Source organism: Olea europaea, chromosome 15 (assembly GCF_002742605.1).
Source record: "Olea europaea var. sylvestris chromosome 15, O_europaea_v1, whole genome shotgun sequence".
NCBI classification, from domain to species: domain Eukaryota; kingdom Viridiplantae; phylum Streptophyta; class Magnoliopsida; order Lamiales; family Oleaceae; genus Olea; species Olea europaea.
Window position 1 is genome coordinate 5,370,045 of NC_036251.1, and position 23,077 is coordinate 5,393,121.

At 34.2% G+C, this 23,077-nt stretch overlaps 3 protein-coding genes across 3 annotated transcripts; 1 reads left to right on the forward strand and 2 right to left on the reverse strand.

Annotated features, from left to right (window-relative positions):
• Positions 1-2,338: 2,338 nt before the first annotated feature.
• LOC111409915 (probable WRKY transcription factor 30) lies at positions 2,339-4,619 on the forward strand. Its single transcript, XM_023040025.1, has 3 exons — positions 2,339-2,902; positions 2,998-3,126; positions 3,908-4,619. The coding sequence occupies exons 1-3, from the start codon at positions 2,613-2,615 to the stop codon at positions 4,446-4,448; spliced, it is 960 nt and encodes a 319-aa protein (XP_022895793.1). The 5' UTR covers positions 2,339-2,612; the 3' UTR covers positions 4,449-4,619.
• Positions 4,620-12,024: 7,405 nt separating this feature from the next.
• On the reverse strand, positions 12,025-15,595 carry LOC111411138 (GRF1-interacting factor 3-like). Its single transcript, XM_023041700.1, has 4 exons — positions 15,489-15,595; positions 15,291-15,381; positions 12,858-12,911; positions 12,025-12,754 (listed from the first exon to the last, which is right to left on the reverse strand). Coding segments are annotated over exons 1-4 (540 nt in total). The 5' UTR covers positions 15,491-15,595; the 3' UTR covers positions 12,025-12,361.
• A 1,540-nt stretch (positions 15,596-17,135) lies between these two features.
• Positions 17,136-21,297, reverse strand: LOC111409916 (histone H3-like centromeric protein HTR12). Its single transcript, XM_023040026.1, has 7 exons — positions 21,148-21,297; positions 20,995-21,029; positions 20,847-20,886; positions 20,620-20,747; positions 19,468-19,542; positions 18,875-18,950; positions 17,136-17,608 (listed from the first exon to the last, which is right to left on the reverse strand). Exons 1-7 carry the CDS (start codon positions 21,200-21,202, stop codon positions 17,553-17,555), a joined length of 465 nt encoding a protein of 154 aa, XP_022895794.1. The 5' UTR covers positions 21,203-21,297; the 3' UTR covers positions 17,136-17,552.
• Between the last annotated feature and the right edge of the window lie 1,780 nt (positions 21,298-23,077).

Consider the following 23,077-nt stretch of genomic DNA (forward strand, 5'->3'; position numbering starts at 1 on the left):
TAAACTCTTCAATTGTTGTACCACTCCACTCTTCCAATATCAACAATATGACAATTAAATGAATTAGATAAGTATTCAGTTTCATTTCGAACCTTCAATTTGTAATTTTAATGAAACAGATTTTCGTATAAATTCTCATTTTTTTTTTCTAGTCGAATACACATGCACAATCATCACAACAGTAACACCATGTTACAGTAAGAAATCCAATCCATGCGTGGTAGTTGGGGCTCTTATATTTCATTACACCCTAACTTACGGAGTGGGGTGAAGTGGGGCAGGGTCCCAATTTCTTAATTTCTTGACCTCAGCCAATGACACCAATTTGTCCTTTCTTTTTGGGGAGTGCTACATGTACATAATTGTCTACATAATGGTGTTCATAATTATAAATGGCATTGGATCCAACCTTTAATTTAAATCTCACAATTGCACATCAACAATCGAATGATTGCCACATCACATTATGAATACTATTATGTGCAATAATTATTTACAAGTAGAATTTTCCTTTCTTTCTCCTAGTTCGTGTGAAATTTATTTTTTGGAAAAGTGATTTTTTCAAAAATAAATTAATTTCAAAAATAAATTTAATTAAAAGTAAGAAGAAATTATAAAAAAATATAGAAAGTGCTTTTAAAAATATATATATATACTTGACTGAGAATGAGTGAAGGGGAAAATTTATTTTTATACAATCAATTTCAAACAAAGGCCTACTTCGTAAATAAATATAAGCCGAATAATGCAGAAACCAGTTGTTTGAAGATATTTCCTATCATTTTCCTTCATTTCTGAACTTATTTTCATTGAATTCTAATCATAATTTCATAAAAACTTCTACAATCGTTACTATATGCTAGATAACAAAACTTTTTTCGAATTACATTATTGGATTCAGAACGTGATGTATTGGACCCACCACCAATATCAAACTTGACCTAATTTTTTTAAAAAAAAACATCGACTTTACTCTATAATATAAATTAAACTCACTTGAAAAGCAACAAATTTTTTCAAACATATTCATATGATGTAAAATTGAAAACACTCGCTCTAAATACGTACTAATCAAAATATAATATATACAAAAAGATATTTATTAGTGCTCTTTACAAGAAAAAGTCACCAAACACTGCTCAACTTATAAAAGTACTATCTAATAAGAAAAATATGATAAAATATATAAGGTTGTAACTTAGTGAATAGACAGTTTGCAAATAAATAAATAAAATTTCATTTATATAATTTCTTGAAAAATTTTATTCTATTATAACTTTAAGCTACTCTAAAATTTGATAATTACTTTCAAGACTGGAGCAAGATGGAATAATAAAATCGTTTATCCTTTATTCTAAATATGCAATTGTAAAGTATAATGAATATAAATAATCTAATATAAACGAAAATCCGAATAAAATTGTCATCTCACAATGTTATAAGATGAAATCTTTTATTCTTAAACTCCATACCATTGAATAAATGTACACATGTATTGATGAATCTCAAAGTACATGGCAAGTTAATCATAATCTAATAACTAATACTACGCGTGAAATTTCTTCAAATAAACAATATTTAGATTCGTGATTGATATTTTTTCTATATCGTGACTTGATGCAAAATATATAAATGTAAATTCCTATAGGGGCCCCTAGCAAAAAGAATTAATCCTTGAGTACAGGGATTAATTTCACAGGAGCCTGTCAGGTCCCTCACTATAGCAGGCGGGCCCCACATGTAATAAAAAAATTAGGACAACCCCATTCTATGTGTATCCTGGTAGGGATAATAGGTCCTATACTTCAAGCAAGATTGTAGTAAAAATGTAGTAACTATACTCCAAACATGTATATGTGACATCTATGGAAAAAAAGATAAAGGGATAGGGCCTCTGTCCAAATAGCCATGCCAATTAGACACCCTAAATGTGGTCCTGTCCGTCTAGCATACTCGACATCTATATCTCTACATTTTAGCATTGTGCGAACTCTATTCTCACTTACCGGAAAATATTTGTTTAGACGTTAACTAATACACTCGAGAAGGGGGGCAAAAAGGGAAAATTTATTTTTAAAAATATTTTCTTTATTCCCAAATTCAAATAATAACAATTCTTACATTAAAAGATTGGAACATTTAACTGTTAGGTGGCTTGATTGTGTGGTGGGCAAATGGTCATTTGAAATGGTCGGCAATAGCTCTTTCCTCCCAATTAATGGCCCCATCTCCATGTGATTAATTGGAAGAAAAAATTCCTAAATCCTTTTCCCATTAAAATAATAAAAATAATAAAATTCACTTTCCAAAGACTTTCTGCTTTATATATTCCCCGCTCTTTCCTCCCAACTTCATCGCTAAGCATCACATTTTTTCTCAGTTATACAAAAGTTCCACTATTTCCCTTCCTTACTTCCTATTCCCTCTTCTTATCGTCTGCATTTTTGCAGCAATTTTATTTAACAGATTACATTTTACCCTTAGAAAACCGTATAACTTTGCTGTTTCTTGATCAGTCTGACGATAAATTGGTGCTGATTCATGTGTTTCTACTAAATGATCCAAGGTTAAAATTTTCTTGATCAACTGCAAATTTTCTTAAGATTTTTCCAATGGAAAAAGTAAGTTCCTGGGACAGAAAGATTGTCATCAGTGAGCTAACACAAGGTAGAGACCTTGCAAGTGAACTGAAAAACCAACTTCAGCCCGCAAAATCGCGCGAGGCATGTCAACATTTGGTGGAGAAAATACTTTCGTCATACGATAATGCATTGTCACTGCTCAACTGCATGGCTTTAATTGAAAATCCTTCACAAGGTAATGGCTTGTTAAGATCAGCTAGTCCAAGAAGTAGTGATGGTTCTGATCTTATTGATTCGAAAGATCTTGTCATCAAGAAAAGGTAATTTTAGACAGTTCGTCGTTTTTTTCGTATCTTATCCATTTCAAAATAAATTAAAATATTTTTTTAGAGTTTTTTTCTGGGTTGATTTACAGAAAGACATTAGCAAAATGGAGTGCGCAGGTAAGGGTTGGCTGTGGAACAGGGCTAGAAGGCCCTTTCGATGATGGGTATAATTGGAGAAAATATGGGCAGAAAGATATTTTTGGGGCTAAATTTCCAAGGTGAGGCATTCGTCATTTCATGTTAATAATGCTCTTTTACTTTCAGCCCGAGGAACTGAGGCAAATATACATAAAAGATAGAAGTTTGGTCGCGGTATTGGATATGATTGGACAATATAATAAACGAAGTGTTAAGATCTTCTAGTCCCTTATTATTGTAACATCTACCTTTTCAAGCGGTCGAGCAAGATGCAAGAAATAGATTGTTTAATGGGACTTTAAAGCTGACCATGTCTTGTCTTCTTACATCTCAATTAAATGTATAATTGAATCTTAAAAACATTATAATGGAACTTATCTACTTGATGTTTTCGCCGACCCTTTGACGAATTTTGTTTGGACATGTCCTGTTTTCACCGAGTTAAGAAAACTACGTTGCATATTTGGTACATAGTACTATTTAAGATTGAACATTACAATCCACCTCACCAAACCAACCAGCGGGTCCAGTACTCTAATGGGACTTAAATTCTGAGAAGGTGAATTAAAGATGATGAAGCCAATTCCGACATGTCTGTCTTCTTACATCTCAATATTATTATATTAGTAGGCCTAAAAACATTGTACTATGACTCATCAAGTTGCTGCTCTGTGGCCTCTCTGATTTTGTTGTTTTGACAGTGAAAAATATGCTCTTTTTTGTGTCTAATGTAGATTTTTTTTTTTTTTTTTTTTTTTTTTTTTTTTTTTTTTTTTTTTTTTTTTTTTTTTTTTTTTTTTTTTTTTTTTTTTTTTTTTTTTTTTTTTTTTTTTTTTTTTTTAATTTTGCAATTACATACAGGGCTTATTACAGATGTACTCATCGACATACACAAGGATGTTTAGCAACAAAACAGATTCAAAAAACAGATGAAGACACTTCGCTTTTCAAGATCAACTATAAAGGAAGACACAGTTGTATTCGAGAGACAGAAAAACAGAAGAAAGAAAATTCTCTAATATTAAAGAAAGAAGAAGGAGATGAAGAAGAAATCCAAAGACATGAAGCTCAACAAAAAATGATCATTCTTAAAAATGAATCTCTAGAATTGGATACTAAGGAAGAAATTTTCACTTCCTTTGAATTTCCAGAACCTGTTAATGAAAGCAATTTCTCAGCAAGTTATTCACCTTCATTTTTATCTCCAGCAACGTCCGAGTCATATTTCTCAAGGATGAACCATTTCGAGATTCATCACAATTTACGAACTTCAGAATCAGATTTCACTAAGATAATTTCGGATCCAACATCTGTTACTAACTCCCCATTCGAAGACCTGGATTTGTCAATTGATCCAGGGGTTTTGGACCCTAAATTTCTTGATACCTTAGAGTATTTCTAATTTCTTAAGTTATTCCTTGGATTATTTCTAGTTTCTTAAGGTTTGTAATGAATACAGTACATATTGCTCCTGGTTGATCCTCAATGAGACTAAGTCACATCAGTTGTTAGCAAAGAGAATTTTCTATGCAACTTCTGCATGTTTTATTTTGAATTAATTAGTTTTCATGCATCAGTATTGTTTATAGACACCCCGAGATATTGATGACTAAATCATTCCCTGTTTTTTAGTATGTTGTCTTCATATATTATTAGTGGACAACAAGTTAGTCCTTTTTTGACAATTTCAAAAGTAGCTTTAAACTTTTCAAAACCCTACCGAACGAGCCTTAACTTGATAAATATTAAAATACGTCATTCTTAGGTACAACAAAACTAGAAACAAGTATAGATCTCGCAGCAGTACTAATGATGTCTATTCAAACAATAAAATTTACCATTGAGTGCATATATGATCCACAAAAACAAGGGGAGAGAAAAAAAATCATAAAATAAAAATTTATAAACCATTCCGTAAGTACATATCATACAAGTAAAAGAGCTTTGGACATACCATAAAAACTAGTAATTTGCTAAAACTCAACAAATATTTGAACTACAAATAAGAAATGACAGGTTCAGAGCCCTCCCTCCAGTAGCCCATGGGGATTGTAATTCGATGAGAACTTGAGCAAGTACAAACATATTAGTTCCATTTCAAATTTCACTGCCGGGATATGCACCAGGGTCTTGGGGTTGCATCCTTTGTTTATGAAATCGAAGGACAGATCCCTACGCTGATGGTCGCTACTACATCTGTTCAAGAAAAGAGAGTAACCGCTATAGTGTGTATCCTTCAAACATTAATCCATGCTCATTCTTGAGTTGTTTTTTTACCATTTTCACTATTTCCAAATCCTGAATCATTAGCTATATATATCTGTTTCTGCAATAGTCACCAAAACGCCGCATCTCATAAGCATCACCCTTTTCTTTTCTTTTCTTTTCTTTTTCTCTCCTTATGACCGTAGTCTGGAAGTGTCCGAGTCAGCTTACGCGTACCTCAACTAATCTCACGCAGCCCTGAAGTTTATAGCCGGATACTCATCTTAGTGGTCTTGAGGGGACTCGAACTGGTGATCACTGGGAAGCAAACCCAATGCTTCATCACTGAGCTATCCCTCAGGGTTATCTCAAAGCATCACTCTGAAAATAAATCAGTACAACGAAGAATATCTTTCCAGATAAAAGTTCCAAACTAAAAGTGCCGGATCGACACAAGTTGGACAACTACAATACAAGTCTTCATATCGATATAGGTCAACAAACTAGAAGTGTGTGCTTTTGTTGGCAGATGCTGAAAGTGTTGTTACTATGCAAGTAATTGGGCTGCAACAGCAACCAGATTAACTATTTTCCAATCTTACCCCCGAACACTCCTTAGACATGTGAACCATAACAAAAACGTTTTGAGGTATGATACTATTAGCACCAATATTAAAAACTAGCATAAAAGATACACATTCCATTTGTTAAAATAGTAAGTGTCATTGTCAAACATAGAAATGCGTGCAAATGCATTAACACATACATATTATGTTGTTGAATACACGATCACATATTGGGGTTAACTATAGTAAACTGTATAAGGGAAGAAGAGTCTTGATCATGGACTTGCAATTCAATGATGAATTAATGTAAAGGCTTCCATTCCTTCTGGAAAGCCAGTCTTCAACATTTGGTCAAGTTCAATCAACCTTGAACAGGCACCAACTAGATTGAAGCAATATGATTATATCGCCATGTCCCTCGCCTACTAATCATTATGCTGTCCCTCCATGAACAAATATCTGTATTCTAGAAAAATAAAAGCTTAACACCTATTAAATTTCATCTTCGCATACCATCCATGCTTGAATCACTAGTTCAAACTATGTGATCACAGAGCATATTTATATTTGGAATCAATTCAAATAAAGGTCTTAATCATCCATTCTAACAAAACTCTTTTAATTATAATGGTCTGACTTTAATGATTGGAAGCATTAGATCAACTCAATGGGATACCACCTTGTCTTTAGCACACACTCCAAGCATATAATACATCACCGAAGATAATAATTTACAGGCGTATGCACATAAATGATGAAGAAGTTGGTTACCAATTTAAGTTCCTCAACCCACAGATATCCTATTTTATTTGGTTAGAGTTTTGCAACAAACCAATTATAAGCTGAAACATTAACTGATTTTGGATAATATATAAGCTAAAGTTTACAAGTTTTAATATGCAGCATTTTCAAGGTTTCTGAATTGATTTATTTCCTCTGGAGACTGGAAACTAGCCAGACCAAATTGATTTTATGGGTCAGTTTTGGTCTATTTATTATTGAAAGAATATACATGGTTTTGCTTTTAGTTCTGATATCGAACAGAACCACGATAACCCCTAATGATGAAAATGTAACTCCACATCCCATACTAACCAACTAAGATAGGTCTATTCTTCTTAATAGTACATATGCAGCCCTACTGACGCCTAGCAAATATCATTCAGACATCAACAGTTCACCTGGCATACACTTCAACAGAAATGAAAAAAGATGGCCAAATCATATTAAAGACAAGTCTATTGAGACATGGAATCAGCGAGGACCTATTAGCTATTAGCACCAAAGATAAGCACCAATAACGAGTGCAAATAACTGTACAAAAATTGGTCATAGAAATACACACTTCTTATATTTCTGGCTTCCAGGCCGTAAATTCCCAGCTAAACTGACTATGGAGAAGCTCTCAAGATATAGGAATCTGACGAAAGATGACCCAATCAGACTCTCCATTTTTCTCACAGTTGAAAAAAAAAAAAAAAAAAAGGATTCTAGCAAAAGAAGTGGCAAGTGTTCTATAGCAAATATATTCTACAATCAGCCTAAGGAATGTTTGGACTTTCTCAACAACGGCTCATCTGAATCCACAAACAATCTCTTCCTCGCCTTTGATGTTGATTTCAAGCGCTTAACACTTGAGTGACAATGAATTAAGCTGCCAAGTCCTTTGATACCTTGAGTGCCCAATGAACTAAACTCAGGATGGGCATTTAATCTTGGCTCGGTTGAAGGTATATCCTCTTCAATATTGGCATTTTCATCAGCCGCCTTATATTCCACTTGAAATTCTTTTTGTTTCTCGTAAGACTTCTTCTTCTTAGTCAAATTATAATCATCCAAATCAATAAATTTAAACGTGGCAGCATTAGCATTAGCCAACGTACTTCGAGTAAAATATTTGTCAGATTCTGCCTCGAAAAATTTATGCAGTTTTTTCGACTCCAGCAATTCAGACATCAATTCATACCTAGAATTCAAAGTTACCTCTGAAACAAATGCAAATTTCCTAAACTTGGACGTGACAGAGACCATATAACCAACATCATCATCATCCATAACACAATCCTTATCCCATAAAGCAAGTTCCTTGAGCTCTTCCAGCAACAATATTGAACTTTCACCATATGAATTTCTAGTCCCCAAACTCCTTTCTTCTTCTCGGGGCACTGGGGGTAGGGAATTTTGAAAATTCATAACGCTGAGTATGGGAGTGTGTGTCTGCTGCTTTTCACGTACGTCGTAGCCCTGATCAGGGGTTGAATCGTCTTCATAACAGACGCTGCAACAGGGAGGAGTCGTAGTTTGATCATTCTTGTCAAGGCAAAGTTCACTGAGGAATATTTGAGGATCTTGCACGGAATTAACGGGTGATTGTGAATATTGAAAAGAAGATGAACAGCATTGTTGTTGGTTACTGGGGCTATTTAATGGGATAGGGTCAAAGCAGAGATAGTCAGAAAGAAGATGTTGAGGAATAGGGCCAAAGAGGCTGTATTCTACGCGACAGCGCTCGGCGGCGGACGGGTGGGGCTGTGGAGGCGATTTGGGAAGTCGAAAGAAGGGGACTTTGCAGAGGCGCCAGATAGATGCATATGAATCCATTCTTCATCAACTTTAATCATACAGTGAATCACACAGTAGGAGTCTTGTTTGGCGGTGGTAGTGTTGGTGGTGGCGGCCGTGGCCGTTGACGGTTGGCGTATGTGTTGTATACATACGAGTCGGGTTAAAAGATGTATTCATGGGAAGTTTCGGGGGGGTTCTCTTAATAATGTTATAAAAATAATAATAAAATTTATTACAGATAAGGAAAACAGTCTCATCAATTCAGATTTATACTCATATACGAGAATTAATTATTTTTCATTCCAATGAAAAGTAATTATCAGATAATCAAATAAACAATGATATGATTATGTGCAGCCTAGAACATAAGAACCAAAAATAAAAATGAAAAACCAAAAAGTCTCTATTATAAGAATGTAGCAATTCAAACCAACATCAATTTCATACTTTTAGATATGTTTGTTTCGTGTTTCTTTTCTCTATAGAATTTCAGAATGAAAGCATAAGCATTGTGAAGCAATTCACTCCCAAATTTGATGACTGTAAAAAAATAAGGTTGAATTATGCTGCAAGATCCACTCCCAAATTTGTACGCTGCCTCATGCACTGAACTTGGTGACAATGGAAATGTAGATGATATTTTTTTGTCAGCAAACTCGAACAGGTTCAGTTGAGAGTTACTGAAAAGTGTATTATTATTGAAAGTAACATTGTAGATGAAAAGATCGTCTTTTTAGTTATTTTCAGAAGTTCTATTTAACATAACATGGAATTAATGTTTTCCGAGTAGGGAATAGCTAAACAAAGCAACATTGGAGGGCGAACCTACAGGAAGGTAAAAGGATTGGAGCGGGACGAAGCAAGAGCCACATTGCAACAAAGGTTAGTATTAGGATTTCCAATCATAAATTTTAATGTTTTAACATGTTAAACGTTTTAATTATTTTTTATTTGGATTGTGATAAGTAAAGGGAAAAACCTGGAAAAGATGAAGCGAAAGATTTGTTGGGATATTTCCATTTTCTGATTACGGCTGCATCTAAGGAAACAAATATGGGTATCGCTATTTCTATCCACGTTTTTTATAAGTATAAATACATCCCATTCTAAATTCAACCCTAATAAAAAATTTACAAATTAAAAAACAAAAAATACTATTTACATCACGTTGTTTCCAATCTTGCCTTATTAAATATATTCATTTAAATACTATATATCAACGTGAATTTTATATATTAATTGTAGGTGGCCAATATCAAAATATAAACAATTTTTACTTATTAATTCTCGTGATAAATTATGCTTACCATCATCTAAACTTTACAAATGCACAATTCGCATATATTAGAAATAGGCACGAAGAAGTTAAGCGACAGCAACATGATTTCAATCCAAAGAATCACGTGCTTTAACATACCATTTTTTCGGGTTTTTTGGTTGAACATGTGTTGTTAATGTCTTTAAATTAATATAAACAAAAGAAACATAGTGAAAGGTTGACATGCTGACAATCATTTTCTTCTGTGTTTTGAATTCATGTTCGATAATATTATATGGAGCTATAATATGACAAACTTTGTTGAACTATAGAGTACCTCAAATACTCCGACTGCAAGTAAGGGGCCTACAACATCTAAGAGTAATAATTTACTAGTGTCAAGGCCAAAAATTCTTTCCTATCCAGATTTTTTTAATCATACACACCCCCACTAGTACTCGGCTTATTACTCTCCAAACCCTCATCAGACTCATTCCTCGGAATGTCCATGAGCTGCTCTAATTAATTATGGAAAACTCCAAACTCTTGCAACAATTACAGTCTCTATCCGATTTAGATCTCACAATACTGAATAATATTTCATTAGTATTACTACTTCTATTATGGATCGACGAATTATGAATATCGAAAGAGCTCTCACTAGTATTCAAGTGATTTGAAGAGGTGAATTGATTAAATAAGTCATGAGAACAACCGGAATATGACAAGAGATTTGTCACTTTTTTAAAAAAAAAAGTCACTTTTTTTTTTTTTTAATTTTTTTCACTTTTTTTTTTTTATTTGTTTATCTTTTTTTTTTTTTTTTTCCTTAGTTTTTTTTATTAGAAGATATCCTATAAATTTTATTTTTGCCCCCCTAAGCCAAGTCGTCTGGGTCCGCCCCTGACAAGGAGGGGTGGTGGCGGAGGAGGAGGAGGAGGAACTAATCTACAGTGAGGCCCATTTGGTAGATTTAGATGGGGGATGGGGGTGCCAATTTTTTTTTTTTTAGAATTCCAAGAAAATGAATCTAAACATTTAAATCGATTTAAATTAAGGGTTGAGATTATTTATCAAAATCACTTGTCAAAAAGCTTTGTAGGAGGAACGCTCCCCTATATTTCCCAGGCTGCTCATTATTACTCATGTCTATTTTAAGTAAATTTATATATGATTTAAAATATGGTAAGATTTTATAAAAGTGGATGTACTTATAAAAAGTATGGATGAAAATAGTGAGTAGGTGTCCTCATAGGAAGGTCCTCTCTCTGCTCTCTCTCTCTCTTTAAGCTGTGAGGTTGTTGGGGGGATTTTCAACCCTGAAGATTTCACATCTCCTCACTAGTTAGCATTTGTCAATGTTGTACCAATTTGTTATGAATCATAGATAAAAATATAGATGAAAAACCAGCAGAGCAATTTGATAAATCTATGTGTGATCATACTTTTACGTACTTTTGGTAGAGGAGAAACTAGCAGAGCAATCTAATAAATATATTTACAATTTTTAGAATTTGAGAATACATAAAAACATTCACATGGAAGATCATGCATTCACAATTTTTAAAAGTATTGTGAAACAAACATTAATTGATGCAATCAAAGGCTCATTGCCGACCTTTTGCGGTGAATAGGGCGGATATGGAAGCAGTGATTTGTTCGGGTCCTTGAGTTCTCTTCCTTCTTTATGGAAGCAGTGATTTGTTCGGGTCCTTGAGTTCTCTTCCTTCTTTATGGAAGCAGTGATTTGTTCGGGTCCTTGAGTTCTCTTCCTTCTTTATGGAAGCAGTGATTTGTTCGGGTCCTTGAGTTCTCTTCCTTCTTTATGGAAGCAGTGATTTGTTCGGGTCCTTGAGTTCTCTTCCTTCTTTATGGAAGCAGTGATTTGTTCGGGTCCTTGAGTTCTCTTCCTTCTTCCTGGTTCAATTATCATGAATATTTGGCTTCTTCCTCCTCCTTTCTAGTTTCTTCTTCCATCTTTCTGGTTTGGGTCGATTGTATGATGAGGGAGTGTAAGGGTTTTGTACGTGGGAAGAGGAGAGAGAGGATACATGACAGGTGGAAAACTTGATAAAATAGAATTTTTGGAAATGTTGAATTCCATGGAAAATAAAATTATACTCTGCCAAAGAAATTATTTTTCTTATTTTCAAAGAAAATATAGGCGCGTGACTAAAAGTAAGAAAACATTTTTCATGTAAAAATATCAATCAAACAACATAAAAGTATGAATTAGATGGGAAAAAAGGCATTTTTCATGAAAATTATTGATAATCAAATGCACCCTTAATCTATCTTTTTGGACAATAACTTGTGTGTCAATTAATTTTGGGGCATCAACATTCATGAAACTCGAGGGCAAACAATCCTGTTCCACTTCAAGGTAAATGATAAAGATCCTCAAAAATTACTCATCAAGACAGCGAAGCACGATAAGCGTACACAATGTTAAACAAACACGAAAACTTTTGTCACTAGTCCTATATTATTATAGAACAACAGGCTTCAACGCTGAGACAAAAGCTTTCTCTACATTGGAGGCTTAACTAGGAAGTAAGACACACTAATACAACGAACCTACTCATACGCCTCCTATAAGAGGTGATGCGGAACCCTTTGTTCCTAGTTGAACTACATAAAAGCCAGAAGACACACTAGTTCCACAACAGGAAATCTACTACCAACAGTCGCATATAATCAATTCACAATTTCACATTGTCATTATTTTGCTTCATCTCCATCTCTGCCAGCACCAGTGGCTTGACCCTCGGGTTTATCTTGGGGAGTTCCTCCACATACATCATTTACCCCAGAATTTGGAGTAGGGATACCGCTGCCTCCTCCAAGATTAGCATCATTGTGTGTGGTTTGTGCATCATTGCTGGCACCACTGGGCCGTAAAACCATTTGTGCTTGCATGGCTTGTTGGGTCAGATGCTGCCGCTGATCTTGAATTGGATGTGGATTGTTGAACTGTAAGGGTGCTCTTGGGGGGAAGATACCTGGCTGCTGAGCCATGGCTGTAGCCTGAGGATGCTGCAGATAGAACCCTCCTTGTTGCATTGCTGGATGTGGAGACATCTGTATGTGCAAACACGTGATTAAGAGCTTGTTCTATAGTGCTTTTAACTACTTATAAGTTGTGTGTCCAACAAACCATGTGCATAAAAAGTATATTTGACTAGTTTAAATTAAAATTTAATCTTTCCCGTTAAACTGAACTAAGCCTGGCTGAATTCAAATACCTGGGGTTCTTGTTCTCATCAAGGTACTGCATCATACATTTGATACGACATTACACATCATAATACAAATTACACTGCAACAACTGATGGCAGAAACTGCCAAGTGTGATTTGCATCCAGATAGTTTGATCATTTTTTTCGTAAAGTGAAATGTACATTATATAAAAAAATGAGATCATCCACCCTTGCAATTTTGCCTGTGATGACTTGTTCATTCTTGTATAGCCAGTTCACTAGCAAACAAATTGATAAATATACTCGGCCATTAAATCAAGATGGGAAGGTCTCTAAGTTCACCTAAGCTAAAATCTCAAGCAATGAAAAATTTTAAGACTAGCTAAAATTGACCTTTAGATAGTGGAAATAATTTTGAAATGCAAACTTCCTGTCAGGTTTTGAAAAGGAATTTTTGTTTCTGTAACAAGTTGGAATTACATATCTTCCACTAATAATTGCTCCGGTCCTAAAGGTTATGACTTTTCTAGCCTCTCCATTTTATTTTTTGTTGGAGAAGAAAACGGAAAGAGAATCTTTCAAGTGATGTTCTCATGAGTAACATAGCTGATCCTGGTACCTGGAACTGCTCAACTGGCAACTTTCCAATGGCTCTGATGCTCGCACTCTCCAAAATAGTCGGAGTACCGTGTCAGACACGACATGGGTATGGGTATGGGTATGGGATATGGGTTGGATCCTTCAAATTTTAACCGGACACTCCATCTTTTTTGCTTCGCCTTCTTTCTTCTTTCTTTGAATATTTTTTTTTTTCTCTCTCTCTTTTCCTTTACTTTCCCTTTTCTTCTTTTCTCTTTTCATCTCTATAAACTTAGCGTGCCGAGGGGGTGAAGAAGGATGGCCACTAAGTTTTCCCTTCTTTTTCTTCTTTTTTCTTTCCATTTTCTTCTTTTTTTCTTTCTTTCTCTCTTAGTAATGGTGGTTTAAGTTTTCATTTTTATAAAATGAAAATGAGTTCCATATAGTACTACGTAGTGCTCCACTAGATCCAAATTACAATCAAATCCCTCATTTTCTATTTCATATGACATTTAGTAATTATCATGATTGAAAACTAATCCCAAAATTATATTTTATTAGTCTTAACCCTTTATTCAATATTCATTTCCTTCTTTATCAATAATTTATTTTGATCTATTCAAAATGACATTTTGGATTAGTAAAGACATTGAAATTTGAAAGACGTACCCACGTACCCGTGTCCAAAATTTGGACTATTTTTTAACCATGTCCTGGTATACTACATTTTAGAAAATAAAAAATTCGATACTTAGATACATATCGTACCCGATACTGGTACCCGAATCCGAGGATTATAGTCCAATGGTACACCCACTCAAAGAAACGATTCTTAAACATGAATTTCAAAGGCCATTAAAATTTTGGTTGGCAGTTGTATGCAGTGAGGTCGTGCCGGGAATGAGTATTTTGTTGGCCTTATGACAATGGTCTTTACGCTACCAGGCAGTGGAAATGTGAGGACAAAAAATGACTTTAATCCCCCAATATCACCTTACATATGCATTGGCTAGCATGAAGTTTACCTAAATTTAGGCCTTAAATTGCAGGTTCATATCTACACATGTAAAGCTTTAACAACAGACAGATACTCCTTGTATTTGTAAGACTAGGCAGTCATGCATGCAAGCTTCATAGGCATCATCAAGTAACGAATTCCAGTCAACTACAGCCCTCGTGATATGAAGTCTTCTCAAGGTAACAGCTGTCATTGATATTCCAAGTCAATTATATTTGTTCTCTAAGGCTCAGAGTGTAATAACCTCAAGTAAATTGTTAAAAAGAGTGAACCGCCATATCAAAAGGAGTCCAGTGAACCAACACTTTTTCAAGCGATAAATAGCACAACTGGAACTAAGTTAAATGAGCAGGATCTAGTCAAGCAAGACGCCACAAGATCAAGTAGCCGGAAATTATACATTTGTCTCACATGAAGGTCATGGTACAGGAAGTAGTCTAAAAGGTCAATCTTGAATAAATACGAGAAGTACATACAATAGAACTTATAAGGAATTTACACCATTATAGATGAACAAGAAAGGATTCATTAGATTACATAAATCATTGTTCATCCTAAACAAATATAAGGTGCCATTCTGATTGTAAAATATAGAATATTCAATCAATTGAACAAATACAAGCACATGTACCCTTCCAACTACTATTAAATCACGGTTATTTTCCACACACCTTGTAGTAGTAATTCCGCTATCCACCCTGTCGATTACATAAGCCAGATTACCAAATACTAAGTCAACCCATACAGAAAAAGGATAATCAGTCTTGCATTATTACATACAAACATAATCCAATAAAGAACATAACAAAATTCCTCATCAATTTACAGAAATAAATAAACCGAACATAAATACCTTCTGAATCTGCTCAGTGGTAATGTTAGCAGGTGGAAATGAAGACATAACTGGAAACATCTGCCTCGGTTGCTGCATCTCTACACCTCTCCTGTTGAATAAAAAATAAAAAATAAAATATGATCCATCAACAGTAAAAATGCATAAGAAACCCACTAAAATAAAAACAAAACAATCCTTTTAATGGGCAAGAATTACATAAAATTAATATGAAACGGACACAACGAATTGCTTTAAGTTCACTTGTGAGTGTCTTTTAAGGTTGGGGTTGTCTTCTAAGGTGGAAATTCAAGCGAGAAAAAGTGACAGTGTCTTTTACCTGCTTAAGAGTAAGTGGGGTTGTTGACTTGTGAGTGTCTTCTAAGGTTTTGATGGAGAGAGAATGAACTGAAACTGGAATTGAATTGGGATTTTTTTTTTTTTTAAAAAGAAAAAAAAGTTGACGCCAACCGTGAGGGCCCGCCACCCTACCCTTGAAGCATGTGAGAAAGTTAAATAGCGCAATGTACTCCAACAAACAGGTTAGGATATAAGAGCTTGTCTTAATACTCATGTTCATCCAATTTCATATCTCAAAAATCGAACTCTCACACTACGACTGTCAGCAAAGTTAAGATTACCTCACTCCTATTCTTTGTACATGGACAAATTAGAATTTTACCTTTTAGGGAAAGAAGATTTTACTTGTGGAATTTAGGCAGCATGATCCAAAACCAATCCCCTTTTTTTTTTTTTTTCCTTTTAATTTTCATTTTCTGGCGGGTTGGAGTCACGTGTTCATACATATGTCCCCACCTGCGACAGCCAAAATTCAACAATAAGCTTTATTTTAACAAATAGCCAGATGGCATTGAATTTCTCTTAACGGAAGAATGTTTCCATTTATTTTTATAATTTATTTTCATTCTTGTTTACATTATTTCTTTTTTTCTTTTTCTTTTTCTTTTTTCAGGTATATATGGCCCGCAATTAATGCAATCCTAGTTCCTATTTGAGATGGTATTGTCTCCGTTCTCATTTTACTTGTCACGAGTAAAATAATTCACATTGTTTTAGTGAAAATAATTTTAGCACTAGAAATTTGTTATCTTCATTTGATTGTCATCGTACTAAATTGCAAACACCCTAACGTTTTAATTCTTGTAGTAGAAAAACATCAATGAAGTAATATAATAGTGATATCACATTTCAAACAATGTTTTCTCATTTGTTAACAAGGATTGAAACGTCAAAGTATCGACTATTTAATGCATACTTAAATTTTTCTTCAAAACAAGACCCAATTAACATAAGAGAGAACATATCTATTCTCCACTTAAATGGACTAATTTTGTTAGTAAAATTTGTTATTCTTATAGCTCGTTTAGTTATGTTATGTTTTTGTTTATAAACCGTTTTTATTGTTAATAAACAAAATTAAATGATGAATATGTGTAATACTTGTAAATTTCATGAAACATATCAATAAAAAATTATTTTTACCAATAATAAATAATTGATAAACAAAAAGTCAATCAAAGGCTTATTGTTACAGGATTACCGCATGTTTAGGCTACATTTAAAACTTATTTTTCAAATAAATTAACTTTTGTAGTTGAAAAATCGCTTAAAAAATTATATTTGACAAAAGTAGAAACTTCAACTTCTTTTATGCTTAAACAATCAATGTCCAATTCTCTTTGGATATATTAAACACAGACAAGCAAAAGATTCTCTCAAAATAGATGGCATAATCAAACACATCACTTGTTGAGGAATGCTTAAAAACTACGAATTAAACAAAATGTACAGATATAAAAATACATTTAACCAAATTAAAGTATAATTAATACACAACCAAGCATCTCAATAAATTTGAGCTCAACTACTCCGATACTTTTCGTAATCCTCTCTATTGATTGCTAGTATACTAGGAATAGCATACTCGATCAAGTCAACAAAGAAAGCAACATTCAATACAGGTGTAGGCATAACTGATTTCATTGTTTTCCTAAAGCCCACTTCACATTGCAACTACATAATAAGACAAGTGACGGAATCTGGGAACTTCAATAGAATTACAACAGGGATACAATGAGGTGGGAATCTCTTCATTCATAAGCTTCTGAGCATCCTCTAGGAAGTTCGGAAATACTAAGTATAGCCATCCTTTAACTACAATGTTACTGTTTGAGAATTCCATACACTGGTTTAAGGTAGTTCTAAATTGAATAGGCACTGACTATTCACTAAATAGCCAATTTAATGCACGATCTCGATCTCTCACCAAGGTTGTCCTTTCCCTCCAATTCGTCGCGCCAGCTCAAAATCCTTCTTCACTGAGCAGTAAGAAAAAAAAACGCTTTACTGAATTAGGAGTGCTCAGCCAGAATGATACTAGTGCAGATATTAGGCAAATTGCAAGGACTGCAAGATAAATTAGCAAAAAAGGAAAAAATAGTTTAACCATCCCCATATGGACAGTGCCAATACCTAAACATGGGGGCAAGATAGTGTATGAGACTCTTGAGAACGTTACCAATGAAAATATTGAGCGATTACCCCTTCCTCCGGGCAAGTGGGTATGAACCTCCACTCATAAGTACGAGTTTCATAGAGAGAGTTGTCTTAGGCCACTAGGTATTCTCTACCTACCCTTCATAATCTTCAGTTCACTCCAATTGTATTCTAAACATCTTGAATTATCATGGCAGATCATATATCTAGATTTTAATTCATAAACACAAGCATAGTATGTGGTACGAAAAATTTAACTAGGAATCTGAGACAACGAGGCCATTATGAAATGAAGGAGATGCTCTTATCTACTGAAAATACTTTTGGCTTTTCAAAACAATGCTAGCATTCTAGACACCCATCCTAGTCTACAATCTCTATTTTCAAGGACTTGACAGAGACATAATACAAAAGAAAGTACCAAAGGCAATTATGGAATCATATAACGATTAGATCTAGTTTGGCATCTTTGTACATCCATTAGTGATGAAGAACATTAAAGCATTTAACAAGCAAAACTTACCCACTATCACACGTATATCCACCAAAAAATATTATTATATTTGATAACCTGCTGCTACCTCCTTTGCTTCTACTAAATCAAAAGGTAATCTCTCACACTGAGCTAGAGAAGAAATTAGGAAAATGATAAAATCTATATATTGACGCCACAAATTCCACTTGCCAAAAACCAGATTTTGATTGTACGTCCAACTATATCAACTGTACTTGAGCTGTTGGATAATCATATTCAATTTCAAAAGACTAATCCTAGTCAACAATCCCTATTTTGAGGACTTGACAATGAAATGGTATAAAAAAAGGCAATTATCTACTGAAGAAACTTCCAAAGGCAAATCTACTGAAAATAATTTTGACTTCCAAAACAAGGCAAGCATTCAAAAGACTCATTCTAGTCAACAATCCCATTTTCAGGACTTGACAAAGAAATGGTACCAAGAAGAAGGAAAAAAAAAAAAAAAACCTTCAAAAAGCAATTATTAAACCACGTAACAATTAGATCGAGTTGGCATCCCCGTACATCCATTAGTGATGAACATTGAAACAATTTTAAGAGCAAAACTTACTCAGTGTCACTCGCTTAGCATGAATTGCACATAGCATTGCCTCTTCAAACAATTGCACTATATAATCCTCTGCAGCCTGCAAAAATAGCCAGCCAAAAAGGGCAACACATTGAGGTAACCATGATTAGGTATACCAGAATCGAAGGATAAAAACTATTTACATGACGTCATGAAGCAAACTGTGAAAAGAGGATATTATGCCCCTGTTTGAAGGCCATTATTTGGGGAAAACAATGTTTTGGATAATGAATTTTTAGAAAATGTGCGGTTAAAAAGTAGGGAAATGTTTTGAGTTTATGTGCAAAAATTTTATTGCGTGAATGCGTGGTTACCAATGAATATGTAGAAAAAATAGTTTTGAATTAAAGGTCATCAAATAGGGGCTTTATCTGCTATATATTATAAATTGTGCTCTTTGAAACCATCACAAGCATTATAAAAAAATTGACAATTAGTATATATCTAGGCTACAAGCACCAGAATGTATTGAATCAAGTTGTCAGAAAGAGGTTCATGAACATGAAAAATATCAAATATAAAGAGGCATATCACGATAGTGACAGAAGCAAGAACATTTTGAAAGAGCTTAATACCTCCTGAAGGGCTACCAAGGCTTCTGCTGTCCAACGTCCAACCTGCGGTGAGTAGAAGTGACTAATCTCTTTTACCTGTTGTATTTTACACAATAACACATTTCAAATTTCCTGAAAAAATAAAGTTCAGGGAAGCACAGTATTTGTGCATTTCAACATCTTACTGGTGTAATTGCTGTGCTAAATTTTGATCTCGCATTGATGTAAAAAGCTGGTAGTCGCATGACAAAATGATATGGATGAATATCAAGAGAGTTAAACTGAAACATATATTATTGGAGACACTCAACTTTTTAAGCGAGGAACTGAAGCACAATAGAAGAAGCTAGAGAAACGGATGACGGTGATGTCTATATCTAATCAGAAACTACAGATTGAACTGTTGTTATGTGCTGTAATATAGTGATTTAGAATGACGACAAGCACATGGATGTCATTTACAGCTGTTGTGAAAACAAATAAAAGCACCAAATGTAGCAAATAAAGATTTACTTTCCATATTAAAGCATCTCCCATAGGAGCAAAGAATTAAACCTGTGAGATCAATTCAGTGTCAAAAGGCACAGCATTGTTGATTGCCATCTTACTCTAATAGGAAGCTTATGTGTGTGAGTACATACATATAATAAATACTGAATTGGGTAATCAAAACTGAATTTGAGACACACTGATTGTATCTTATGTCAAGGCCATATGATAGCCTTAATGCTTCAATCAGTCCATTGTTGCAATGCCATTGTTTCCATTATTAATAGTACCAGATAAGCATTTCGGGCTTTCATCCAAAGGATAGAATGGCACAATTAAATAGAAACACATGAATTAGAAACTAGTTAATGACTTTCTATAGTCCATTTATTGACAACATTAATAGTCCCCAGAAACCATCCTTGTATAAACTAGTCAGTACATCACAATTTCAAGGGGAAAAACCTAAATTAATCAGCTACATTCAGCCATAATTTTATAATTTCCATTTCATAATTTCATCACATAAGCAGCTAACTGTAGTAGGGCTGTGAATTTTTGAATCCTATAATCAGAAAGCAATGAACTTCCAAACCCCCAGAAAGTACTTTATTTGTCAATCAAAGTTATTCACAAATCACATAGCAAAACGTCAAAAATGTGCAGATGATTGCGTGAAATTACTAGTCTAATAAACGGAGCAGCAGGAATGAGAAGGTTAATAGACTTCTGATATTTCCGAATCTCGCGAAGAGCCACCGTCCCAGGCCTATTTCTCCGCTTTTTTCTCTGCCTGTCCCCATCTCTTTCAGCTAAAAAACAAAACAAAACATCACACCCACATTCCTCCCACTCAAATATTTCAAGAAAGAACTCAAAATAGAATGTAATAAATAAACAAACACACTCACTTCGCGGAGTAGTCCTTGGGCTTCTTCTAGCAGGTGACGACTAATCAAATAAACAACAATGCCACATCTCAAATCTCAGAAACAACAAAAATAAAAAATGAAAAAAAATTATGTATACATTATGAAAGTGCCGAAGAGCATAAAATACCTGAGCACTTGGTTCTGGGGGAGTAGCTTCTGCAGCTGAAATTACAGATAGAGAGTAAAATTAGGGTTCCAGAAAATAGGCAAAAAAGTAAAATTACTAAAAATATATTTTATATATAACATATATTTAGAGAGAGAGGGTTAACGGGTTGACCGGAGGATACCCGGCGACGAGTTTTCCGGTTAGCCGACTGTTTAACTCGGGCCATGGACCCTTTTTTATTATGTATTTAGCAATTATTGAAATTTTTATATGATTTCAGAGTTTTTTCCCCTAAATTTTTCGTTTTGAAAAGATGCTTTCCCGCTAGATTACACGAGGCGCTGTATTGGAGCTGAAAGCGTTGTTTAGGATACACGATTTTAGTGGGAAGATCAGCAACAAAGCAACTACGTTTTGAAAGAATAAAGCCTTTGCTTGTCCGAGAGTATTTTTTCTAAAATAATTTTTATTAACACATTTTGCTCCTCTCTGTTACTGTTATTTTCAAAATATATTTTTTCTCTCTTATTTTTAATCAAATATTTTTCAATAAAATATTATTATACGTAAAATCAAAAGTTCTCCTTATTTTTTAACTATACATTCTCCATCATAATATTATTCCAAAATGCATTTTGGTCAAAAAATGGGACTCAATTCGCAACTTTTTGAAAAAATGCTTGTTGTATATCACTCTTTATATAATCTTTTACAGATTGATGAGATGTAGAGATTTTTATTTTCAGTTAATGAGATTTTAATCATGTACATGTAATACAATCACAATTTTTTTCATTTTTCCACCATACCCTGTTCAAAAATCATTTTTTCCTTTGAAAAATGTATATGCCTAGCAAGGCATGAGAGTTACTTGGCACTTTCAATTCTTATAAGAAAACAATTCAAGTTTAAGAGCGTTTATTTAGCTAAAAATAAGTTTTGTGTATCCAATTTTCCTAAACTTAAATTGCACGCCAAATTTCGAAATAAGCAATCTAGTTGTATTTTGATTCTTTGACATGGAGCCAAGTAGACGCCAAATAGTATCACCTATATGTCAAAGAGAAGTTAAAATGTAATGTCTAAGATGACAAACATCCAAGTCACTAACGAGCAATGCTAAGCAACCCCATGTTCCCATGAGATTGACCTCACCTTGAATGAGGCGAGCCTCGAGAGGAGAATCATATCCATATCCAACCCACTAGCTAAGTTATTCGAAGAAAAAGAGGGCTTGTTCCCCTCTCCTAACAAGCTAGTGAATAGGAGATATTTTGACCCATAATCCAATGACAAGTTTTATTGGTCAAAAGATCTCTTCAAACTCGGAAAAAGTCAATCCAAGTCTTCTGCCTCCTTAACAAGTAATCACCAAAAGAGGAAAGCGACTACAATCGGGTCGACTACCCACCAACATGCTCTATACCAATAAGAGAAGGACTCTATAGACCAAACTCTCTCTGGCTCAAGATCAATCTATAAAAACTACCAAAAAAATACTAATATAGGTACGCAAGATTTTAAAACCTAGCTAAATCTCTCATTTTGTTTTCCTACATTTATGGGCTGTTTGATACACATTTTCTATTTCATAAAATGAGAAATATACCTGTTGGTGCACATTCCTCCATGAAATTGTGATATCAAAGTCAACAACTGCGGCTTTATGGGGTCCACTAACAGTCTGAATTATTCTACAAGTGAGGAAATAATGTGGAACAAATAGATATTTAATCTACAAAACTGATTTGACCGTTGGAATACATATAGCCAAGATCTTAAAACTAGGGGCCGTTTGTCTGCTTGTGGGCTCAACTCGTCCAACTCGATCCATTGATCGCTTGAACTTGTATTGATACAAGTCATAGGTTGAGCAAGCCAGGTTCAAGAGGTCCACAAGATGGCTCGTCTTGAAATTGTAAATTGACTCGATTTTTAGTTTATTTATTAAAAATAAAAAATACAACGCATGGGCTCGGCTCATGTCCACACAATCAAAGGGAAAAGCCAGCTCAGCTCAGGTTTAGATTGGCCCATTACCAATCCTTATTACAACGGCCTTACATTCTAACATGTTTGGAGGGGACACTGTGTTGATAGT